The following is a 24,536-nucleotide window of genomic DNA, read 5'->3' as shown; positions in this document are numbered from 1 at the left end:
ATGAGCTAAGTTCATCTGTTGTAACCCATCAGAGCCTGGGTCTTGCAAGGCACGCCCAGTTCGCTGAGAATTGAGAGCGCTGGGGGCTGACACATCACATAGATTACACTCCCTATTTAACATATCCACAAACAGACTCAAGACTCAGTCGAGACTACAATGAATCTCTTTGACATAACAAAGACATCCCACTCACTCAGGTGGAATCTATAGAATACTGCCATGAATGCATCCCACTGCCACAATATGAATAGGCTTACCATAGGTTGAGATGCCTCCTCATGAAGTAGGCCTAAAGAAACAACAAACTCAGATTACTTTGAAGTGGTTTTGCTTTACTGGTGGTCTGGTATAATGTGCAAACTGTATGTGGTTTTCATGGCCTTGGCAAGATGTGATGTAATACACCTGTGCACTGAACAATTATAAATCATATGAATTCCTTAATTAATAATCTAGTCTAAAGCAGGGACACAGCCACTTCAGAATCCTCAGTATTGGTAGTTAGGCTGTTGTGAGGAAGTTTCTACTCAGAGAGCTGAGCCTCACTCACAGCCTTAGCCTGCACACTAGACCCAAACGCACAATACCTCTGTCAGAGAGCCTATAGAGCGTAGATAGAGAGAGAGACTATGGACCATAGAGAGAGATGTGTCATCAGAACAAAGAGCAACTCTTTTCCCATAACCCCTGACCTGGGCACAATATCACAGGCTGTTCAGGCTTTGCTCAGTCTTTTTTTCAGTCTATGCTCCGGCCTGGTTAAATTTGAGGTGAAGTTAGACACTATCATGTTATTCATGTAACAGAAATGTTTGTTCTGTCCAGAATAATGGCACAACAAAGAGTCTAGGTTTCTAAAATGCCTTGAAGACTAATTCTCAGTGATATCAATCAAGATGTATATTAAAATAAAGTCTGAGGATATACAGCAAACAAGAGACAAGACATAAGATATTAAATAGGCCTCTCTTAGGACAAGCTGTTAACCATGTCTTGTTTTGTTAAATCAAAGCATCTTGGCTTGTCCTTTGTTTGGTTTATGTAAGTTTAGCGATGGTTCCTGTCCCTCTGTCACACCCCCATGGGTATGTGAACACATTTGCTCTGTGTGAGGGTATCGTTGTCAGCATCTCTGACAAATTTAATCCAAAGAATGTGTCATCTGCATTGCAAGGCGGGCATGTGAAATACCATAGCCTTACAGCTGTTCAGTCCATTTTGTCCTTGCAAGTTATGAATGGATGGGCTTTTATGTCGCTATTATTTTTCCCATTTTCTGTGAATAATTTATATCCTTGGGGAAGGAAGCTCTCTCTTCTCTCCAGCTATTATTACTTTGCCCTCGTATACTCGTACCTGTCCCTGTCCTCTGAGTGGGTGTGAGCCGAAATGGGTCGGAGTCTACATCCAAAAGTCTGTTAGGTTTCTTTGAATGATTTGTGAACTAAGTTGTAATTCATAATATTACTGGTATTTTTGGAAATACTGTTTGTCCAAAAACAGTTGTATACAATTTCAGAGCAGATGAAGAGGCACTTTCAAAACACATTGGGCTAATTCAGCCCAATTCTGATCTTTTTCCACTAATTGGTATTTTGACGAATCACATCAGATCTTTTTCGGAGCTGATTGGAGTGAAAAAAAGATCAGAATTGGGATGAATTAGCCCAATGTGTTTTGAAAGTGGCTCTTCATCTGCTCTGAAATTGTATACAACTGTTTTTGGACATAGAGTATTTCCCAAATTTGTGAGCACATATTTCACAGTAGGTTAAATCTTTGTTTCAGTTAATCAAACATGACATTATATTTTCAGCTGAGACACTTACCAACCGCACTCTTATAGTCCTCCTAATGAAAACAGTTAATAGGATAGCATTGTATATCATTTTAATCAGCCCACACCCATGAATATTTACACATATGAATCAATTTTAAATGTTTGAAGATTAAATATTGCAATTAAGGATCAAAACATAATCAGAAATCAGTGATTCTGACAGCTTTTTGGGCACATTTAAAAAAACATTTTAACATATTTATATATCTGGCACACCTGGCTCATTTGGTTGTGTATTCTACATCACTACGAACCTTTCAAGATATTGTTGGGCATACTGCAGTTATATTTCATACATGTATGGTCATGCGATTTCTGATCCAATAAGATCCCATTGAGTTGTTTGGATGCCATATTGGAAAATGGCTTCTGTGGGGTTAATTCATGAATCCTGTGATGGCCCTGTATCTACAAATCCATGTTCTAGCTGTGAGTGTGCAATTTGGTGCCTCTATCTGCTAACAATCTTATGTCAATGGCACAATATGGGTGATTTTTAAACAATAGTTGTAGTTAGTGCTTTCAAAGTTGGTTATTTTAGCTATAATTTGAAAGGTAATTTCATGACGCTTGTCAAGCAAAGTTCAAAATGTATCAGGGTTCCCTTTTTATAGCCATTTATAAAGGTTATTCTCATACCCTAGGTGTCAAAGGTCATACAGTGCCTTCACAAAGTACTCCGAAAGTATTTTTCCACATTTTGTTAGGTTACAGCTTTATTCTACAATTGATTCAATTGTTTTTTTTCCCTCATCAATCTAAACACAATACCCCATAATGACAAAGCAAAAACTGTTTTTTAATAAACGGAAATATTACATTTTCATAATTATTCAGACCCTTTACTCAGTACTTAGTTCAAAAATCAAATCAAACTTTATTTGTGACATGCGCCAAATACAACAAATGTAGACCTTACCATGAAATGATTACTTACAAGCCCTTAACCAACAGTGCAGTTCAAGAAGAGTTAAGAGAATATTTCCCAAATAAACTAAGGTAAAAAAAAAAGTAACACAATGACATAACAATAATGAGGCTATATACAGGTACAGGTACCGAGTCAGTGTGCGGGGGTGCAGATTAGAGGTCATGTGTACATGTAGGTAGGGGTGAAGTGACTATGCATAGATAATAAACAGCGAGTAGCAGTAGTGTACAAAACAAATGGGGGTGTGGGGGGGAGGGGTCAATGTAATAGTCACGTGGCCATTTGATTAGTTGTTCAGCAGTCTTATGGCTTGGGGGTAGAAGCTGTTAAGGAGCCTTTGATCCTAGACTTGGCGCTCCGGTACCTCTTGCCGTGCGGTAGCAGAGAAAACAGTCTATGACTTGGGTGACTGGAGTCTCTGACAATTTTATGGGCTTTCCTCTGACACTGCCTATTGTATAGGTCCTGGATTGCAGGACGCTTGGCCCCAGTGATGTACTGGGCCGTGCTCACTAACCTCTGTAGCGCCTTAGGGTCAGATGCCAAGCAGTTTCCATGCCAGGCAGTGATGCAACCGGTCAGGATGCTCTCGATGGTGCAGCTGTAGAACTTTTTGAGGATCTGGGGACACATGTAAAATCTTTTCAGTCTCCTGAGGGGGAAAAGGTTTTGTCGTGCCCTCGTCACCACTGTCTTGGTGTGTTTGGACCATGATAGATCGCTGGTGATGTTGACACCAAGGAACTTGAAACTCTTGACATGCTCCACTACAGCCCCTTTGATGTTATTGGGGGCCTGTTCGGCCAACCGTTTCCTGTAGTCCAAGATCAGCTCCTTTGTCTTTCTCACGTTGAGGGAGAGGTTGTTGTTCTGACACCACACTGCCAGTTCTCTGACCTCCTCTCTATAGGCTGTCTCATCATTGACGGTGTTCAGGCATACCACTGTTCGTCGTCAGCAAATTTAATGATGGTGTTGGAGTCGTGTTTGGCCACACAGTCGTGGGTGAACAGGGAGTACAGGAGGGGACTAAGTACACACCCCTGAGGGGCCCCAGTGTTGAGGATCACCATGGCAGACGTGTTGTTGCCTACCCTTACCGCCTGGGGGTGGCCCGTCAGGAAGTCCAGGGTCCAGTTGCAGAGTTGCTAAGTCCCAGGGTCCTTAGCTTAGTGATAAGCTTCATGGGCACTATGGTGTTGAATGCTGAGCTGTAGTCAATGAACAGCATTCTCACATAGGTGTTCCTTTTGTCCAGGTGGGAAAGGGCAGTGTGGAGTGCGATTGAGATTGCGTCATCTATGGATTTGTTGGGGTGGTATGCGAATTGGAGTGGGTCTAGGGTATCCAAGAGGATGCTGTTGATGTGAGCCATGACCAGCCTTTCAAAGCACTTTATGGCTACCAACATGAGTGCTACGGGGCGGTAATCATTTAGGCAAGTTACCTTCGCTTCCTTGAGCACAGGGACTATGGTGGTCTGCTTGAAACAGGTATTACAGACTCAGTCAGGGAGAGGTTGAAAATGTCAGTGAAGACACTTGCCAGTTGGTCCAGGCATGCTTTAAGTACACGTCCTGGTAATCCATCTGGCCCTGCGGCTTTGTGAATATTGACCTGTTTAAAGGTCTTAAGGTGAATGCACCAATTTGTAAGTCGCTCTGGATAAGAGCGTCTGCTAAATGACTTAAATGTAAATGTAAATGTCTTGCTCACATCGGCTACAGAAAGCGTTATCACACAGTCATCCAGCACAGCTGGTGCTCTCGTGCATGCTTTAGTGTTGCTTGTCTTGAAGCGAGCATTAAAGGCATTTAGCTCATCTGGAAGGCTCACGTCACTGGGCAGCTTGGGTTTCCCTTTGTAGTCCGTAATAGTTTTCAAGCCCTTCCACATCCAACGAGCGTCAGAGCTGGTGTAGTAGGATTCAATTTTAATCCTGTATTGATACTTTGCTTGTTTGATGGTTCGTCTGAGGGCATAGCGGGATTTCTTAAACGCGTCCGGATTAATGTCCCGCTCCTTGAAAGCGGCAGCTCTAGCCTTTATCTCGATGTGGATGTTGCCTGCAATCCATGGCTTCTGGTTGGGATATGTACGTACGATCACTGTGGGGACGTCGTTGTCGATGCACTTATTGATGAAGCCGATGACTGAGGTGGTATACTCCTCAATGCCGTTGGATGAATCCCGGAACATATTCCAGACTATGCTAGCAAAACAATCCTGTAGCGTAGCATCAGCATCATCTGACCACTTCCGTATTGGTACTTCCTGCTTTAGTTTTTGCTTGTAAGCAGGAATCAGGAGGATAGAATTATGGTCAGATTTGCCAAATGGAGGGCAGGGGAGATCTTTCTTTGCATATCTGTGTGTGGAGTAAAGGTGGCCTCGAGTTTTTTCCTCTGGTTGCACATGTGACATGCTGGTAGAAATTTGGTAAAACTGTTGGCCTGCATTACAGTCCCTTACAGGCCGCTTCTGAGTGAGCATTTTTTTGTATGCTTATGGCCTTATAGATTTGGTTGAGTGCGGTCTTCATGCCAGCATCGGCCTGTGGTGGTAAATAGACGGCTACGAATAATATAGATGAGAACTCTCTTGGTAGATAGTGTGGTCCACAGCTTATCATAAGGTACTCTACCCCAGGTGAGCAATAACTCAAGACTTCTTTAATATTAGACATTACGCACAAGCTGTTACTGACAAAAAAGACACACACAAACACACCCCTAGTCTTACCAGACGTAGCTTCTCTGTTCTGCCGGTGCATTGAAAATCCTTCCAGCTCTATATTATCCGTGTCGTCGCTCAGCCACGACTTGTGAAACATAAGATATTACAGTTTTTAATGTCCCGTTGGTAGGATAATCTTAATCGTATATCATCAATTTTATTTTCCAATGATTGTATGTTAGCAAGTAGGATGGCAGAATTCTCAAAAAGCAGCCTGATCTGCGTCCTCTTTTCTTTCTTCTTTTATTCACGCAAATGACTGGAATCTGGGCCTGTTCCAGGGAGAGCAGTATATCTTTCTCGTTGGACTCATTAAAGGAAAAAGCTTCTTCCAGTTGGTGGTGAATAATCCCAGTTCTGATGTCCAGAAGTTATTTTCGGTCATAAGAGATGGTAGCAACATTGTGTACAACAAAAAAACTAAATAGCACAATTAGTCACGGGAATGTAAAATGTCAGCCTTCCTCTTTGCGCCATCTTGATCTTGAAGCACCTTTGACAGCGATTACAGCTTTGAGTCTTCTTTATGTTTGACGTCACAAGCTTGGCACACCTGTATTTGAGGAGTTTCTCCCATTCTTCTCTGCAGATCCTCTCAAACTCTGTCAGGTTGGATGGGGAGCATTAAAACACAGCTATTTTCAGGTCTCTTCAGAGATGTTCGATCGGGTTCAAGTCTGGGCTCTGGCTCGACCACTCAAGGACATTCAGACACTTGTCCCAAAGTTACTCCTGTGTTGTCTTGGCTGTGTGCTTAGGGTCGTTGTCCTGTTGGAAGGTGAACCTTCACCTCAGTCTGTGATCCTGAGTGCTCTGGAGCAGGTTTTCATCAAGGATCTCTCTGTACTTTGCTCCGTTCATCTTCGCCTCAATCCTGACTAGTCTCCCAGTCCCAAACTTCTTCCATTTACGAATGCCAATGTGTCCTTTGGAGCCTTCATTGCTGCATACATTTCTGGTACCCTTCCCCAATTTTAGAATAAGGCTGTAACGTAACAAAATGTGGAAAAAGTCAAGGGGTCTGAATAAATGTATTAGGCCCTAATCTATGGATTTCACATGAATGGGAATACAGATATGCATCTGTTGGTCACAGATACCTCTAAAAAAAAGTTGGGAAGTGGATCAGAAAACCAGTCAGTATCTTGTATGACCGCCATTTGCCTAATGCAGCGCGACACATCTCCTTCGCATAGAGTTTGATCAGGCTGTTGCAAAGTTGCTGGATATTGTCGGGAACTGGAACACGCTGTCGTACACGTCAAGCCAGAGCACCCCAAACATACTCAATTTGAGACATGTCTGGTGAGTATGCAGGCCATGGAAGAACTGGGACATTTTCACAATTCCAGGAATTGTGTATAGATCCTTTCGACATGGGGCCGTGCATTATCATACTGAAACATGAGGTGATGGCGGCAGATGAATGGCACGACAATCCTGGGCCTCAGGATCTCATCACAGTATCTCTGTGCATTCAAAATGCCATCGATAAAATGCAATTGTGTTCATTCTCCGTAGCTTATGCCTGCCCACACCATAACCCCACCGTCACCATAGGGCACTCCGTTCACAACGTTGACATCAGCAAACCACTTGATCACACGACGCCATACACTTGGTCTGTGGTTGCGAAGCCGGTTGGACGTACTGCCAAATTCTCTAAAATGATGTTGGAGGTGGCTTATGGTCGAGAAATGAACATCAAATTATATGGCAACAGATTTGGTGGACATGCATGCATTCAGCATGCAAATACCACACTCCCTGAAAACTTGAGACATCTGTGGCATTGTGTTGTGTCACAAAATTGCACATTTTAGAGTGTCCTTTTATTGTTCCCAACACAAGGTGCACCTGACTATTTAATCAGCTTCTTGATGTGTCACATCTGTCAGGTGGATGGATTCTCTTGGCAAAGGAGAAATACTCACTAATAGGGATGTAAACAAATTTGTGAACAACATTTGAGAAAAATACGCTTTTTGTGCGTATGAAACATTTCTTGGATATTTTATTTCAGCTCATGAAACATGGGACCAACACTTTACATGTTGGGTTTATGTTTTTGTTCAGTGGTATGAATGAGATTTTGTATATCGATGGAGTCTCCTCTTCACTGATGACGTTGAGACTGATACTATTTAATGATGCGGCCAGTTGAGGACTTGTGAGGCGTCTGTTTCTCAGACTAGACACTGATGTACTTGTCCTCTTGCTCAGTTGTGCACCGGGGCCTCCCACTCCTCTTTCTATTCTGGTTAGGGCCAGTTTGCGCTGTTCTGTGAAGGGAGTAGTACACAGCGTTGTACGAGATCTTCAGTTTCTTGGAAATTTCTCTCATGGAATAGCCTTCATTTCTCAGAACAAGAATAGACTGACGAGTTTCAGAAAAAAGTTATTTGTTTCTGGCCATTTTGAGCCTATAATCAAACCCATAAATGCTGATGCTCCAGATACTCCCACCCACACATGCGATGACATCACCTGGATTCAATGATGTTTCTAGAGAAAATATCTCTCTCATCATCACTCAATACCTAGGTTAACCTCCACTGTATTCACATCCTACCATACCTTTGTCTGTACATTATACCTTGAAGCTATTTTATCGCCCCCTGTTCTGGACGTTCTCGACGACCAATTCTCATAGCTTTTAGCCGTACCCTTATCCTACTCCTCCTCTGTTCCTCTGGTGATGTAGAGGTGAATCCAGGCCCTGCAGTGCTTAGCTCCACTCCTATTCCCCAGGCGCTCTCTTTTGATGACTTCTGTAACCGTAATAGCCTTGGTTTCATGCATGTTAACATTAGAAGCCTCCTCCCTAAGTTTGTTTTATTCACTGCTTTAGCACACTCTGCCAACCCGGATGTTCTAGCCGTGTCTGAATCCTGGCTTAGGAAGACCACCAAAAATTCTGAAATCTTCATCCCTAACTACAACATTTTCAGACAACATTTTGGACACTGTGTTAACAACCCTCCAGACGAGTTTCAATGCCATACAACTCTCCTTCCGTGGCCTCCAATTGCTCTTAAATACAAGTAAAACTAAATGGATGCTCTTCAACCGATTGCTGCCTGCACCTGCCCGCCCATCCATCATCACTACTCTGGACGGTTCTGACTTTGAATATGTGGACAACTACAAATACCTAGGTGTCTGGTTAGACTGTAAACTCTCCTTCCAGACTCACATCAAACATCCCCAATACAAAGTTAAATCTAGAATTGGCTTCCTATTTCGCAACAAAGCATCCTTCACTCATGCTACCAAACATACCCTTGTAAAACTGACCATCCTACCGATCCTTGATTTCGGCGATGTAATTTACAAAATAGCCTCCAATAAATTGGATGCAGTCTATCACAGTGCCATCCGTTTTGTCACCAAAGCCCCATATACTACCCACCACTGCGACCTGTTCGCTCTTGTTGGCTGGCCCTCGCTTCATACTCATCGCCAAACCCACTGGCTCCAGGTCATCTACAAGACCCTGCTAGGTAAAGTCCCCCCTTATCTCAGCTTGCTGGTCACCATAGCAGCACCCACCTGTAGCACGCGCTCCAACGGGTATATCTCTCTGGTTACCCCCAAAACCAATTCTTCCTTTGGCCGCCTCTCCTTCCAGTTCTCTGCTGCCAATGACTAGAACGAACTACAAAAATCTCTGAAACTGGAAATACTTATCTCCCTCACTAGCTTTAAGCACCAGCTGTCAGAGCAGCTCACAGATTACTGCACCTGTACATAGTCCATCTATAATTTAGCCCAAACAACTACCTCTCCCCCTACTATATTTATTTATTTATTTTGCTCCTTTGCACCCCATTATTTCTATCTCTACTTTGCACATTCTTCCACTGCAAATCTACCATTCCAGTGTTTTGCTTGCTATATTGCATTTACTTCTGCAAAAACTTAAATTGGACTCTTGTGTTGAGTGATGGATTTAATACAGAGTGTTCCTTACTCAACCCACTCCATTCACTGCAATGTACATGGGATACACATTTGGTTGTAGAGAGAAAAATACAGCTGTCTCAGCTAAAGTGGAAAATATTCATTAGGGTCTCTACTAACCAAATATAGTTTGTTTTTGAGGGAGGCTGTGTCACACGACCTGCTGCTGGCTTTTTACTCCACACCTTCCATAGCACCCAACGCAAGACACTATATATTAAATACATATTGGGTTGTAGAGAGAACTTTTCTACCTGTCTCAGCTTTTTAAATTTTTATCAGGCAAGTCAGATAAGAACAAATTCTTATTTACAATGACGGCCTACCCCGGCCAAACCCTAACCCGGACAATGCTGGGCCAATATGTGCGATGCCCTATGGGACTCCCAATCACGGCCGGTTGTGATACAGCCTGGAATCGAACAAGGGTCTGTAGTGACGCCTCTAGCACTGAGATGCAGTGCCTTAGACCGCTGCGCCAAAGTCTCAGCTAAAGGGAGGGGGCGGAGAAGTGCTACTGGATATGTAACCCTAACCCTAACCCTCCAAAAACGAATCATACTAAGTATTTCCCACCTAACTTTAGCTGAGACAGGTAGAAAAGTTCTCTCTACAATCCAATATGTCTCTATTTCTGAAACTATCCGCCGCCATTGTCGCAACCCCTATTACCAGCCTGTTCAACCTCTCTTTCATATCGTCCGAGATCCCCAAGGATTGGAAAGCTGCCGCAGTCATCCCCCTCTTCAAAGGGGGAGACACCCTGGACCCAAACTGTTACAGACCTATATCCATCCTGCCCTGACTATCTAAGGTCTTCGAAAGCCAAGTCAACAAACAGGTCACTGACCATCTCGAATCCCACCGTACCTTCTCCGCTGTGCAATCTGGTTTCAGAGCCGGTCACGGGTGCACCTCAGCCACACTCAAGGTACTAAACGATATCATAACCGCCATCGATAAAAGACAGTACTGTGCAGCCGTCTTCATCGACCTTGCCAAGGCCTTCGACTCTGTCAATCACCATATTCTTATCGGCAGACTCAGTAGCCTCGGTTTTTCGGATGACTGCCTTGCCTGGTTCACCAATTACTTTGCAGACAGAGTTCAGTGTGTCAAATCGGAGGGCATGCTGTCCTGTCCTCTGGCAGTCTCTATGGGGGTGCCACAGGGTTCAATTCTCGGGCCGACTCTTTTCTCTGTACATATCAATGATGTTGCTCTTGCTGCGGGCGATTCCCTGATCCACCTCTACGCAGACGACACCATTCTATACACTTTCGGCCCGTCATTGGACACTGTGCTATCTAACCTCCAAACGAGCTTCAATGCCATACAACACTCCTTCCGTGGCCTCCAACTGCTCTTAAACGCTAGTAAAACCAAATGCATGCTTTTCAACCGATCGCTGCCTGCACCCGCATGCCCGACTAGCATCACCACCCTGGATGGTTCCGACCTTGAATATGTGGACATCTATAAGTACCTAGGTGTCTGGCTAGACTGCAAACTCTCCTTCCAGACTCATATCAAACATCTCCAATCGAAAACCAAATCAAGAGTCGGCTTTCTATTCCGCAACAAAGCCTCCTTCACTCACGCTGCCAAGCTTACCCTAGTAAAACTGACTATCCTACCGATCCTCGACTTCGGCGATGTCATCTACAAAATGGCTTCCAACACTCTACTCAGCAAACCGGATGCAGTCTATCACAGTGCCATCCGTTTTGTCACTAAAGCACCTTATACCACCCACCACTGCGACTTGTATGCTCTAGTCGGCTGGCCCTCACTACATATTCGTCGCCAGACCCACTGGCTCCAGGTCATCTACAAGTCCATGCTAGGTAAAGCTCCGCCTTATCTCAGTTCACTGGTCACGATGGCAACACCCATCCGTAGCACGCGCTCCAGCAGGTGTATCTCATTGATCATCCCTAAAGCCAACACCTCATTTGGCCGCCTTTCGTTCCAGTACTCTGCTGCCTGTGACTGGAACGAATTGCAAAAATCGCTGAAGTTGGAGACTTTTATCTCCCTCACCAACTTCAAACATCAGCTATCTGAGCAGCTAACCGATCGCTGCAGCTGTACATAGTCTATTGGTAAATAGCCCACCCATTTTCACCTACCTCATCCCCATACTGTTTTATTTATTTACTTTTCTGCTCTTTTGCACACCAATATCTCTACCTGTACATGACCATCTGATCATTTATCACTCCAGTGTTAATCTGCAAAATTGTAATTATTCGCCTACCTCATGCCTTTTGCACACATTGTATATAGACTCCCCCTTTTTTTTCTACTGTGTTATTGACTTGTTAATTGTTTACTCCATGTGTAACTCTGTGTTGTCTGTTCACACTGCTATGCTTTATCTTGGCCAGGTCGCAGTTGCAAATGAGAACTTGTTCTCAACTAGCCTACCTGGTTAAATAAAGGTGAAAAAAATATATATATATGTATTGTATCGGGGGCTATGTAGGGGGTGGAGCCCCCTCAAAACGAATCATATTTAGTTAGTAGACACTACTAATTATTTCCCACCCCTTTAGCTGAGACAGGTAGTAAAGTTTTCTCTCTACAGTTCAATGTACTTAACATACCAGTGTCAACATTGTATTTTTTCATTATTGGTCTTTAAATAATAATAATTTAAAAACATATTTTTTATTTGTTTTTATAAATTACTTATGTTTTCTTGTTGACACAATACAAGTGGCCATTGATATAACATTCAATACATTTTTAATCAGCTGATGATATTACAATGTGGGCTTTTATTTTGAAGGTTTCATCATAAAACATTTTCTTTTAAAGTGACGTCAGCGTTATGCTACTGGCAGAATAGTACCAAAGATTTTTATGACTAAACCAAGATATACCACAGCCTGTCATTTCAAATGGGAACAAATTAGCCATAGTGGAAAGAACTAGCAAGATTCTATTGGCCCGTTCTAGACAATATTTGCATATTTCCGTTGGGGAACGCCTATTCTGTGAAGTGCGCGTGTGCAATAACTCAATTCGCCTTTGCACTTCTTCTAAACAACGCAATTTTGTGAAACTTTGGCAAAGGGTAAAGTTCACAAAACTTAGTCCACTCTGTCTATAACAGATTGTAGTTCTGGGAACAGAACAATTGAGATTAAACGTTTAATCGATGAGTAAATCATTAGAATATCGGCCAAATGTATCTCGTTCCATCTTCTCCCACTGCCGGCCATTGGGCTTCCTCTCTACCATATTTGGCATTGAGTGGAAACGCCAACCGGATGCTTCACATTTAAACATCCGGGTGAAATATCTGTCTCATTGTTAAATCTGTGATAATACTTTACTGTTCCTGTTTGTCGGAGTCAAAAGTTACCGCGGCCCTGTCTATGGTCTATATTTAGCATTTTAACCGGGAACATTTGCCGTTTATTAGCTCTAGGGTTATGTTACGTTTATTTTGAATGCGTACACATTATGCTTTAGTAAACTGAATCGCCATAAATGAGGCAAACAGGTGGATTTAGGAGGCCAGAGGTTTCAAAACAAGCTCGCCTCGGGAACAGAAAGCTTTGATATTTTCAGCTTTTTTTCTTGGTAAGAGAGAGCTATTCGCAAGTTGCAACAAGTCTGTAATTGTTATAGTATTACTTATGATAATGGTAAAAATGTGATCGACTGGTATGGGTGTTTTTTTATTTTCTTGCAACACAGGTCTACTGTCTGGCAATATTCAAGTAGCCATTGACGTCAGACTTTGAACTGTGACCCGGAACCTGTACACCGGAGGTCCTCCAGGATGGCTGGGCGGGGCTCTGACACGATGGAGCATGATGGAGGGGAAACTATATCAGATGTCAGTTTTCCCTTGGGAGAGGGTGTGTCTGGCCGTGGAAGAAGTACAATCTCTATGTCTGATGAGGGAGAGGAGGCTTTCTATGTGCCTGAGAGGAGACCCTCCCTGGACCTGGGAGATGGCCTGAGACCCATGGACACTACTCACTGGTGAGACACTGACCATACCACAACACACAGCACATGTCATGTGCCCAGAATTAAGCTTGTCCCTTTCCCCATCCTCAATCATTCATAGTTTGTGTGTGTGTGTGTTTATTTGGTGTGTTTGGCAGGCATGATGTGGAAAGGGCTCAATCCCCGGTCCACAGCTACAATTCGGTAAACAGTGATACACAATTCTGGCCATCTGATGAACTGGATGAAGAAACTGAGCTGTCTGCTACTAGGTACACTAAAACATGTTGATTTATAGACACTCATACACTTACATTAACATACAGTAAAATGAAAAGCATTCGGTCACACAAAAAATACATACACTTGCGTTACATTTTTCTTTACAAAGTATTAACACGAAACAGGAACACAGACCGTTAAAGGACTACAGTACGTGAACATATTTGTTATATTATGTGAACGGTTCCTTGAAGCAGCACTAGTTCACTACTGCTGATGATTCATTCATTTTCCCTGTGATGTTCTATTTAGAGTCCAGCTGGAAAGAACAGACTCTTACTCCAGTGGCTACTCCGTGGACAGTGACTGTGAGACCAGAACCAGGAAGTAAGAAAAGTCATCCATGTTTGATCAGGCACAGACAGGATGCAATCGGTTGAAGTGTGTTATTAGGGTGTAATTATGCATACGTTTATCTGAGTATTTATTCCTGAGTATAACGTTGGTGCATGTACGTCCATTTGTTTACAAATGGTCAAATCGGTGGATAGGCTCATGCACTAGTATGTGTCGCAATATTTAATCTTCCACCGCCTCTCCAGGTCTCAAGACGCTGCACCTAAAGAAGAGGGTCCTGCAGTGGAACCTCCAAGACCAGAGCTGATCAAAAACCCAGACGAGAAGAGGCACCCTGCCCTGACTGTAGACTTCACCTTCAAGGTGGGCTCACACTTCACTCTAGTCTAGGTGATGTACTGTATGTTCAGCAACAAATGTTAACATGTCCCTAAAGTTAAGTGTAGTGGATGAGAATTGCTTTTCTCTTGTTTTAATTGTATTCTGTGGACCCCAGGCCATCAGGAAGACACTGGAGAAACTGGGGAAGGATGATTTGAGGACATTTAAGATCACGCTGTGGAAGCGCTACCCAGAGTCATTCAGCTCTCCTCCCCAGGGCATGGACATGGTGGACCTGGTGGATAGACTACTGGAGTTTTATGACCTAGAGGTGGCCCTGCAGCTCACCAAGGCCCTGCTGAAGGACATGGGCCTCAAACGCCTGGATGCCTACCTCACGGACCTCTGCAAGAAAAGTATGCATGTTGGCTTTATTTCATTTGATTCATGTAATAACGATAAGTAACAAATGTAAACTTTGAGTTATGATAGGGTAATAGTTGAGCTATTTATACATTATACAGTACTTCAAGAACCAATGGGTTATACACTAAAATGTTGAATTTAAATGGCCATTGAACAGGAAATATACTAGACTGTGCCTTTTTTAATGTCTGTGTTCTCTCTGTGCAGATGAGGTGCGTTATGAGCTGAGAGGCACTCTGTTGAGAAAGTATAGCTGGATGTGTGAGGGTGTTGCCCAGCAGGGAGAGCATAAGGCCTTTGACAGTATCTTTAATGAGCTCTATATAACAGACCGAGGCAATGCTGGGCCCAACATCGAGCACGAGGTCAGAAAGATCGACAAGCTGTCCACCAATCGCAAGGAAGAGAAGCGGATCACCTGTAGCCAGATCTTTGACCCCGATGTGATTTATGAGAAGCATGTGAGTCATATAGTGACCAACGGCATCGCCGGGGTAGGGAAGTCTATGGCCGTGCAGAAGTTCATCATGGACTGGGCAGAGGAGCGCAAGCACAATCATGTCTACTTCCTGTTCCCACTGCCCTTCAAAGAGCTCAACCTCATGCTGAAACTGAAGATCAGCCTCCTGGAGATCGTCCACACTCTCTACCCCGAGACCAAGGCGTTGCCCACCTTCGAGTGCGACGAAGGCAAGGTCATGTTCATCTGTGACGGGCTGGATGAGTATGCACATTCCCTGGACTTCCACCGCACCGAGACTTGGTGTGACAGCACTGAACCAGCCGCCATGCACGTGGTGGTAACCAACCTGATTAGGGGCAACCTGCTCCCCTCGTCTCTCCTCTGGATCATCTCTCGCCCCCTCACCTCCAGTCGGCTGCCCCCAGAGTCTGTGCACCAGGTGTTGGAGGTCCGTGGCTTCACCAACGAACAGAAGGAAGAGTACTTCAGGAGGAGGTTTCAGGACCCGGCGCAGGCCGATAAGGTGATTGCCCACCTGACCTCCTGCAAGACCCTCCACATCATGTGCCATCTGCCCATGTTCTGCTGTGTGGTGCGGGAGGTTTTCCAGCATACGTTTAGGGAGAAGGGGCCGGATGCAGAGCTGCCCAAGGGGCTGACCCTGATGTACACTCGCCTGCTGCTGGTGCACCTGCATGTGCGTGGTGCCAGGGGCTCAGCCTCCCGCACCCCGGAAGAGGAGAGGGACTTCCTGATTAATCTGGGCAAACTAGCCTTTACAATGCTGGAGAAAAACCAGATGGTCATTGGCAAGGCCACCTGGAAGGACTGCGGCGTGGATGTCGCTGAGGCTGTCACCAATAGTGGCCTGTGCATTGAGTTCCTGATCGAGCAGTTTGTCATGTACCAGGAGAGGATCCAGACCTTCATCCACCCCACCATCCAAGAATACCTGGCTGCCCTCTACGTGTTCCTCACCTGGAGGTGTACGGGGCAGAACGTCCTGCAGCAGCCACGGAATAGCAAGTTCTCACGCATGTTCAAGGACCCCGGGCTGCTGGACATGCACCGCAGTGCTATAGAGAGAAGCTTACAGAGCCCCGATGGAAACCTGGATGTCTTCCTGCGCTTCCTGTTGGGCATGGCCCAGACAGCCAATCAGGAGCTGCTACAACGCTTCCTACCCGATAAGAACAAATGCTCATCGGCCTCTGAGGAGACGGCCGCCATTATCAGGAAGAAGATTAAAGAGAACCACTACCCTGACAGGAACGCCAACCTGCAGTGCTGCCTGGACGAGCTTGGTGTTGGTGCTGAAGCTCCCAGACGCAGCCGCTCAAACTCTGTGAAGAACCAATGACTGACTACAGTATTTATAAAGATGTATATATTAGGTTTGAAATATGGGTTGTATAGTTAGACAAACTTTTATAAGGGAATTGGGGAAGAAAGATATGGATTACTTCAGGGTTGCTTTGTAACAATACTCAACTGTGGTAGTATTGTGGAAATATGTCATGAGAAGTAGCCACAAGGTGGCAGTAGCATTACACTACTATACTACTGAGACACAGAAGAGTGAAAGGGATGTGTGACAAATTACATTCATAGGCAGTCATATATATTGACTGTATACTTAATATAACATTGTGATGATGTTTTACACCAGGTATGTGCAACTGATGGGGTTGGGGGGGTCACAAATTCCTAACTCACGACAGGCCGCAGTAGCGCACAGGTCTGTACCCACACATGCAGTCAGAGCCAGCCCCAAGCCTTTTGCGGGCAAAACATTTTAGTGGACCCCTCGACAAGGAAGAGAAACCATTTAATTTCCTGTAATTCTACACATTTTGCCATGGGGCTTACAGCAAATGTTGCAGTTTTAAAGCAAGTTTTCGGCAATTCTACACATTTTGTCATGCGGTCGAGAGAAATGTTAGCAGTTTTTGAATATGATATCGGAGTGAGAGTTACTAACAAAATCAATGGGGGCCCCTGGATGGTAATTTGACCATGATTACTACAACTTTAGATAGCTGGCTAGACTTACTTACCAATGTAATTAAGTGACATTTCAGATGCACAACCAAATTTCAAAACTGCACCTTGCAGGGTTGGGTCAATTACATTTAAATTCAGAAAGTAAACCCAAATCCACATTTTCCTCATTGAAAAGCATTAGAAGATAATTGGAGTTGGAAATTCATTGTATTTCCTGAATTGAAATGGAATTGACCCCAACCCTGGCACCTTGTGTATTCTACTATTCTAACTCACAGCAAGTTGAGATCCCAACTGAGTTCATTAAAAAAATATTTAAAAAACATTTGGAAATTGATTCGCAGGCCTACAGAAGGGGGGCCTCCCTGCTTTACACAATGGTGAGCTGATATACAACACTAATAATGCATTTACATGTGCTTACAAGGTGCACATAAATGACACGATGCAACCTTATTTGCAATGGCTGTCTACTTCCAGAACTGTTGTGGTCTCTCCGTCATATAAAACACAATTTAATCCATTTCTAACAGATGTGAAAAAATAAGGGCAGACGAAGAGAAGTTCCCTCTGAACTAAATTGTCTTTAATCTCGGTTACAGAGTCTGTAACCGAGAAAAAGTCTTAACAATTTAATGTATTTATCTATCCCTATTATGTGAGTCCTCAAGACCGCATTAGAATCCATATTTGACTGTTATCACTAGATGGAGCAATAGAAATGCTCCGTGGTACAAAAAGTACCCAATTATCATACTTGAGTAACTTTCTATTAAAAAGGTCAAAGTGAAAGTCAGTAAAATAGTGTTTGGTTTTAAATACCGAAGTATCATTTAAAATTCCTTATATTAAGCAAAGCAGACAGCACCATTTTCTTGTTTTTAAAATGTATGGATAGCCTGGTGCACACTCAGACATTATTTACAAAAGTTGCATGTGTTTATTGAGACTGCCAGACCAGAGGCGGTAGGGATGACCACGTGTTCTTTTGATAAGTGCTTGAATTTGACCATTTTCCTGTCCTGCTAAGCATTCAAAATGTAACAAGTACTTTTGGTTTTCAGGGAAAATGTTTGAAGTAAAAAGTACAATATTTTCTTTAGGAATGTAGGGAAGTAAATGTTGTCAAATATAAATAGTAATGTACAGATACCCTAAAAAAAACTCAAGTAGTACTTTAAAGTATTTTTCTTAAACATGAACACCACAGAAGGGTTTTGTTATTCATCCAATGTTTGCAGGTCTGATGGACCAACAACATTATTGGGTTAACACACAGCCATAACAATTTGTAAAAATACTTAATGTAGACAGCATATATGGTTAACATTTGCCATTTACCTCTGCCAGATCACACATCAATAAAAGCGCAATTAGTTTATATTTTAAATTGTGATTTTTGTAAATGTATCTATCAAGACATGAGTGGAATAAATCATGTTGATCTTGAACAAATATGAAAGAAACAAGGTTTTCACTATTGATGTTTATTGCTTTGAACTGAACCAATTGGAAGGATACATTTTACGGAAATGATAAATGTGCCCCATTGAACACATTAAGGCCGGTCTACACACCACGAGGGACAGAGTTTTACTTTGTGTGTGTTGCAAATGTATTTCTTGCACTTGATGCATGTGTACTGCGTCTTCCTGTCCTTGGGTCAACATGCATTGCAGCGCTTTTTCTTGGCTGCAATCTAGATGGATGAAAACACTTAGTTCAGGAATTTTACTAACATCTCACTCACATATATAGTTACAGCAGGCCATGGTAGGAGAGTAAGACACACAAGCAACATCACTCACACTTACTTCCGGTATTGGAGTTGTTGTTTCTGTGGGTCAGGCGGATGGGGCACCAGCATCCTCGTCCTGAATCCTCCTCACAATGCAGCTGGGGTCCTTGGGATATATTGCGTCCTCTGGATGAGGTCTTACCAATGCCTTGCCCAGCTCCTCGAGAAAGAGATGTCTCCTTTGGAGCTTCCCTCTGTTCCAATATGGGTTCAACACCATCCAGAAAACCAACGTGTTGTACGCCAAGATGTTGCCAGCATAGAGTTCTTCTTTTGCAGCTGTAGCCAGTCACCAGCTTGTCTAAATTGTCCACCCCTCCTTTTATGGCATTGTAATCCATTATGATTTCTTGTTTTTGATGTTCCTGGCCACAGATTTTACCATCCCTAAGCAGCATTCCCATCCCCTCTGGCTTGTTTTTTTCCAAACTGATCCTACCATCATCAGCTTCGTCTTGAGCTCCTGTCTCAGCTTGTGCGAAGTAAAAATGTTATTGCATGTGATGTGGCCACAGAGTTCCTGTGTCACGTCCAGGACAACCCAAATCCCTTGGTTCTTCTCAGGTGCTCCTCCATCTGGCCTCCCTGTATACACTGCAAGTTCCACGCATACGATGAAGCAGCATCACAGGCAGCCCAAATCTTGATTCCATGCGGTAGACGTTTAGACGGTATGTACTGCCTGAAGGGGCAGCGGCCCCTAAATGGCATAAGCTGCTCATCAACAGTAACGCTGGGCCCGGGGTTGTAAAACGGGAAGGCAGTCCACCCACTTGTCCCACACTGACCTGATTGCAGCTAGCTTGTCTGGTGTCTCGGTTATTGAAGTGGATAATCCTGGAAATAATGGCGTTTTCCAGAGATATTGTTGCAGGTAAAAGTTCCCTGACAGTTTCGGCATCCCATAGGGATTCCTCATTTGGTCCATCTCACTCCAAAAACACACCTTCCCTCCAAATCAGTGCAGTCCAGAATGATTTTCTGGATGGTGTCTGGGATGAACAGTTCAAAAGAAGACTTTGTCCTGCACATGAGCAGTGGCGATTTTAGCATGTAAATCTTGGTGGGGCAAAACAAAAAGTGGGATGCATGCCAGCAAAGCCACAACACTAAGTAATACATTAATTGCACTATAACGGTGACAAACGGTGCCCACAAACTGTTAGGGTCTACATAAAGCTGTCCCAACATCTTACCACTGCTACACCTGGCTATCAGCAGAGACTTGTCTGGCAGTGAAACAGTTAATTCAGCCTCGTTTACTGCCTTTAAAAAAAACATAGCTGATATGGCTGACTTGCTTAAACAAATGTGGTTTCTCATGACAATTGAGATGTACAAACTATGGCATAAGAGGACGACAAGCGGATAAGAGGCAATCTGTAATTTCGATTGGTATTAATGACTGAGCTAGGACAGACGTAGTCAATAGAACTATTTCTTCAGCACTTTTGAAATGTACAGCGACAGAATTCAGAACATGGGCTGTTCTTAGTGTTCTTTCTCCCTGTACACCAAGTCAGACCCGTAGGATAAATAAAGGGGGCATATAAGCAGACAATGAAACCTCTGACAATATTCAATGATTACATTTCTCAAAAACAGGTTATAGGCTACATGTGCACCACCAAGTCAGAACAGTACGCGAAATTAAGAGGTGAAAATAGACCAAATGATTAGGGTGAGGCACATGGGCTACTAACAGCTTACTACACAACATACACTTAGTATTACTTTCTTAGCTACAGTATACAGATCTCCCTTACATATTACATCATTTATGCAGCAGCATACAATACATTTTTGGATTCACCTTGTTGTGCTGTGCTCCCTTGAACAGGAATATGGTGCGGCGGTCCTTCGTGGGCGAATTCGGTCATCAAAGTCTGGCATTCTCTGGATTTATGGTGCTTTCAAGACAACTGGGAACTCTGAAAAATCATGAGGACGTCAATGATCTTTAGGTCGGTGCTCTAGAAAGGCCCGAGTTCCGGATTTACAATTCTGAGTTGGATGAAAGTTCAAAACGTATTTTCCCGGTCGTATCTTGTTTTTCGCAAGTTTCCAGTTGTCTTGAACTCACTAAAGTCAGATTTTGCAGTTCTGAGTTAAGTTGTTTTGAGCGGGTACAAATGATGCTTAATTAACAGTCTGGCCAATGTTGAATGTTTCATTTTAAACAAGGAAAAGAGACCCACACTGCCACTCCACTGAATAGCAGGCAATTGATTGCATTGCAATGCTTCCAGTTAGCCACTGATTCCTTCCAAACCACTCATTGTCTAATTTGCGATTTTCAACTTGTTGTAATGTTTATGTCCAATGGCCGATGAGCACGGATAGGTTTTATCTATAATTTCTCTTCGTTATTTCTCTTCATATGACAGATTAGAAAGGATTTGCCAGTAGATTGTCAACTTGATTTATGATGACTGCTAGCTAAGATTTTGAAAGTATGATGTTGACATGATCAGTCCAATCAAAGATATAACGTGATTTGACGTAATTTTATCTGTGGCCAATGACCTTGAGCCTTCACTTCTAACGTAACTCTATGGCAGCACCCAAGGGGACTTGAATTTTCTAGCTCTACCCTTAGACTTGGCAGTGACGTAGTGTCCCCATGAGTGACAGAACACTGACCAATCACGGCACAACGCTCTCCATATTTTCTGCTGGCTTGCCCCACCAACACAGAAAGTACTGAGCTAGCCTGAAACTCCTGCATTTTGGAGCTGCCCTACTAAAAAGAAAACGTTTAAAAAAAAAAGAGACCTTGTTTGTTAGCGGCTTTATTAACTCAATTCTATATATTTTGTACATTGTGTGCAAACTGCCAACTTTTTTTTTCTTAAAATGTGTGGCTCAAAACAGGTGGGGCTCTGCCTAACCTACCCTGAATGACGTGTCGCCATTGCACATGAGTAACCGCCATTCGTGTTGGCCCTGGTTGCATCCTTATCACACTAGCAGCCATGCTGGGTGGCTCATTCCTTGGGCAAGACTATTCAACTTCACTTTTTTTTTTACAACCACATCTCTACTCCTGCAGGCTGCTGATGAGCTGGTTGCGGACTGGCTGGTCCTGGCTGCTGACGGGCTGGCTGAGGGTCAATCTCATCCTCTTCCTCCAACTCTCCGTCAGACTCCGAATTGACAGTGACATGATACTCATATTCTGAAAATTCTTCATCTTCCAAAGTTGAAGATGCTCTGTCCACACTAGCTTCTCTCTCTGCAAAAAAATGTTTAAGGCCCTTTGAGCAGAGATAATTTTTTCCATACTGTTTGATTGTGGTAAGGAGCCACACACACAAAGCTAATTATTTGTTGTGTTCCTCCCCCAACTTGCACCTGGCTGGGGTAGTGTGGGAAAATACTGCATTTTTTTAATACAATGTATTCAAATAACATTGTGTCGTTTCACACACTTACAAAGGGTAAAGAGTGGGAGACAGGCAGGGAGACAGGCACTTTTATTACTCTCGGGTCCAGTGAATCGAACACCACATATGTAATATAAATGTGTAGGGGGGTGCAGTGTGCACTCAATGAAAGTGTTATTTTACATGTTGTTCATAGAAAATGTGCCAAGAACAATGAGTCTCAGGTTGAAAAAAATAATTAAATTGTATCATTAACCCACACAAGGGTTAAGTACTGGACTAAGACAATCCATCTAACCTCATTTCTTGCTAGCGTGGTTTTGTTTTTTTCCCCTGATCCTTTTTTCTAGGTTTCTTCTTAAATTCCTTTCTCGGTTTCCCCTGGTGTTTTGAGTTGGGAGTGAGTGAAGGACGAAGGGAGAGGACGTGAGGTAGTGAGGGAAAACTAGCCTTGTGATTGGGCATCAGTGTGACAGTCCTTTGGTCAAGCCCAGCTAGGCTACTTATTACACAGGTGAAAGTGGACTTAAAATCCTCTGTAGTCACGTTCTTTAACACCAGACTCCTCTGGATCACCCTGCCGTCCTCTGATGCTGATCTGAAACCACCACATTTAGAACTCTTAGCCAACTCTCCCGCCACAGTATAACATCTCAACAGAACTCACACTGGAGTTTGCCTACTCTACATGTGTGGTTCAAATATACAAACAGCAGTACAGTATTAACAGCATCATTAAAAGAGAAGAAATGAAGGGACATGGTTTAGTGTGGATTTCAAAAGCTTCCAATAAAGTATGTGAAGGCCACCCCCAGTACTTACTCCTCTGTTTCTGATACTCTGCCATCAGTGAAGGCTACCTCTGGGAAGGTTCTGTTGACCAGCCAGTAGACATGGTTAAAGTCATCAGGAAGGCCTGGGTCTGCTTTACATTCAATAATCAACTGCTCTCCTGTGTATGACAAACACATCCTGTTTGTTAAAAACGGTGGTTCCTAACCAACACCAGAATAGAATTATCTGACCGCACACCCAGCAACCAGGAACACTGGAGGTAAAGACCAGGTAATCTTTGAGTTTAAACACTCAAGAGTATCCATGATTGATAAGCCACTCATGAAAAATAAAAAATACAAATAAACTGAGATGGCAGAATTCTTTACCTGGAACAGCTCTTATTTTGGACCTATGGGGCTGGAGGATTCTGGGAGACGGCACCTCTGTGGAATCTGGACAATATCAACTGAAGTTAGAGACACTTTGAAACATAAAAAAAATGTTGTATGCAGGAAGATAGACGGACACACACCTGCAGTGGCCTCTGAGCGCAGGACCCCAAAAAAACCCATGAAGGCTGTAGAAGAGATGGAGCACACCCTCAGCCATTGCGTAACACAGGCACATACACACAGAAATGTAAATACATATGCAGCAGAAACATCCACATTCCCATACATCAGTGAACATGTGTGTGAGAATGTTAGAGGATCTCTTACCTAGGAGAAGAATCGTCAACTGCATACTTGCTTCTGTCCGACTACTGCGCGAGTTGGTCAACAAAGCTAGTTGTAACAACACCGTCTCATTTACTTACTATATATGCACAGTTACTTCCTCTTAACTCACCCACGCTGACCAAGAACACACAAGGAAATTCCCTATCAAGTTATTTAGCATATTTATGTCAGACACAATCAAGATTAAATTAGTTAGACATTTTGACCTCAAATGTTACTTTGATATATGCAGTTCACATTTCTCAAGTGTAATATACCCTCTACCATATGACTTAAGTGCGACTCATTAACACATGGATATGAATCATATAAGAAATGTGAAATATTGTGGTGAAATACACAAACTTTCACTGCTTACCTGTATTCTTCACAAGAGCAGTCTAAAAGAAGAACGTCATATTTCAATGGCCACACTCAATCCTAGTCCAGGGTGGCATGACTGGCATCAGTCTGGTATGTTTCTTCATATGACGAGAACTATACTGCATCTTAACGGAACAGGAAGTATAATATTCTGGAAATGATACACAAAATCCCCCAGGTCATGAAGGGTCTATACTAGTGGATCTGGTCTGAATTAAGTCATGTCTACACCTGATC

At 43.3% G+C, this 24,536-nt stretch overlaps 1 protein-coding gene across 1 annotated transcript; it reads left to right on the top strand.

Annotated features, from left to right (window-relative positions):
- Positions 1–12,811: 12,811 nt before the first annotated feature.
- Positions 12,812–18,618, top strand: LOC115135827 (NLR family CARD domain-containing protein 3-like). The gene is made up of 7 exons (XM_029670947.2): positions 12,812–13,067; positions 13,185–13,475; positions 13,601–13,714; positions 13,977–14,051; positions 14,267–14,384; positions 14,518–14,758; positions 14,976–18,618. Exons 2-7 carry the CDS (start codon positions 13,270–13,272, stop codon positions 16,589–16,591), a joined length of 2,370 nt encoding a protein of 789 aa, XP_029526807.1. The 5' UTR covers positions 12,812–13,067; positions 13,185–13,269; the 3' UTR covers positions 16,592–18,618.
- Positions 18,619–24,536: the final 5,918 nt, after the last annotated feature.

This window comes from Oncorhynchus nerka, linkage group LG10 (assembly GCF_034236695.1).
Source record: "Oncorhynchus nerka isolate Pitt River linkage group LG10, Oner_Uvic_2.0, whole genome shotgun sequence".
Classification (NCBI taxonomy): Eukaryota; Metazoa; Chordata; class Actinopteri; order Salmoniformes; family Salmonidae; genus Oncorhynchus; species Oncorhynchus nerka.
The sequence above is the reverse complement of the archived record's forward strand: the minus strand, read 5'-3'. Positions and strand labels throughout refer to the sequence as shown.

Bases quoted from the DNA above. Each gene is read 5' to 3' on its own strand.
- LOC115135827 (XM_029670947.2), top strand. From the start codon at position 13,270: ATGGCTGGGCGGGGCTCTGACACGATGGAGCATGATGGAGGGGAAACT. The intron at 14,052-14,266 runs GTAAGAAAAGTC...CCGCCTCTCCAG, and splicing joins TGTGAGACCAGAACCAGGAA to GTCTCAAGACGCTGCACCTA. The intron at 14,759-14,975 runs GTATGCATGTTG...CTCTCTGTGCAG, and splicing joins CACGGACCTCTGCAAGAAAA to ATGAGGTGCGTTATGAGCTG.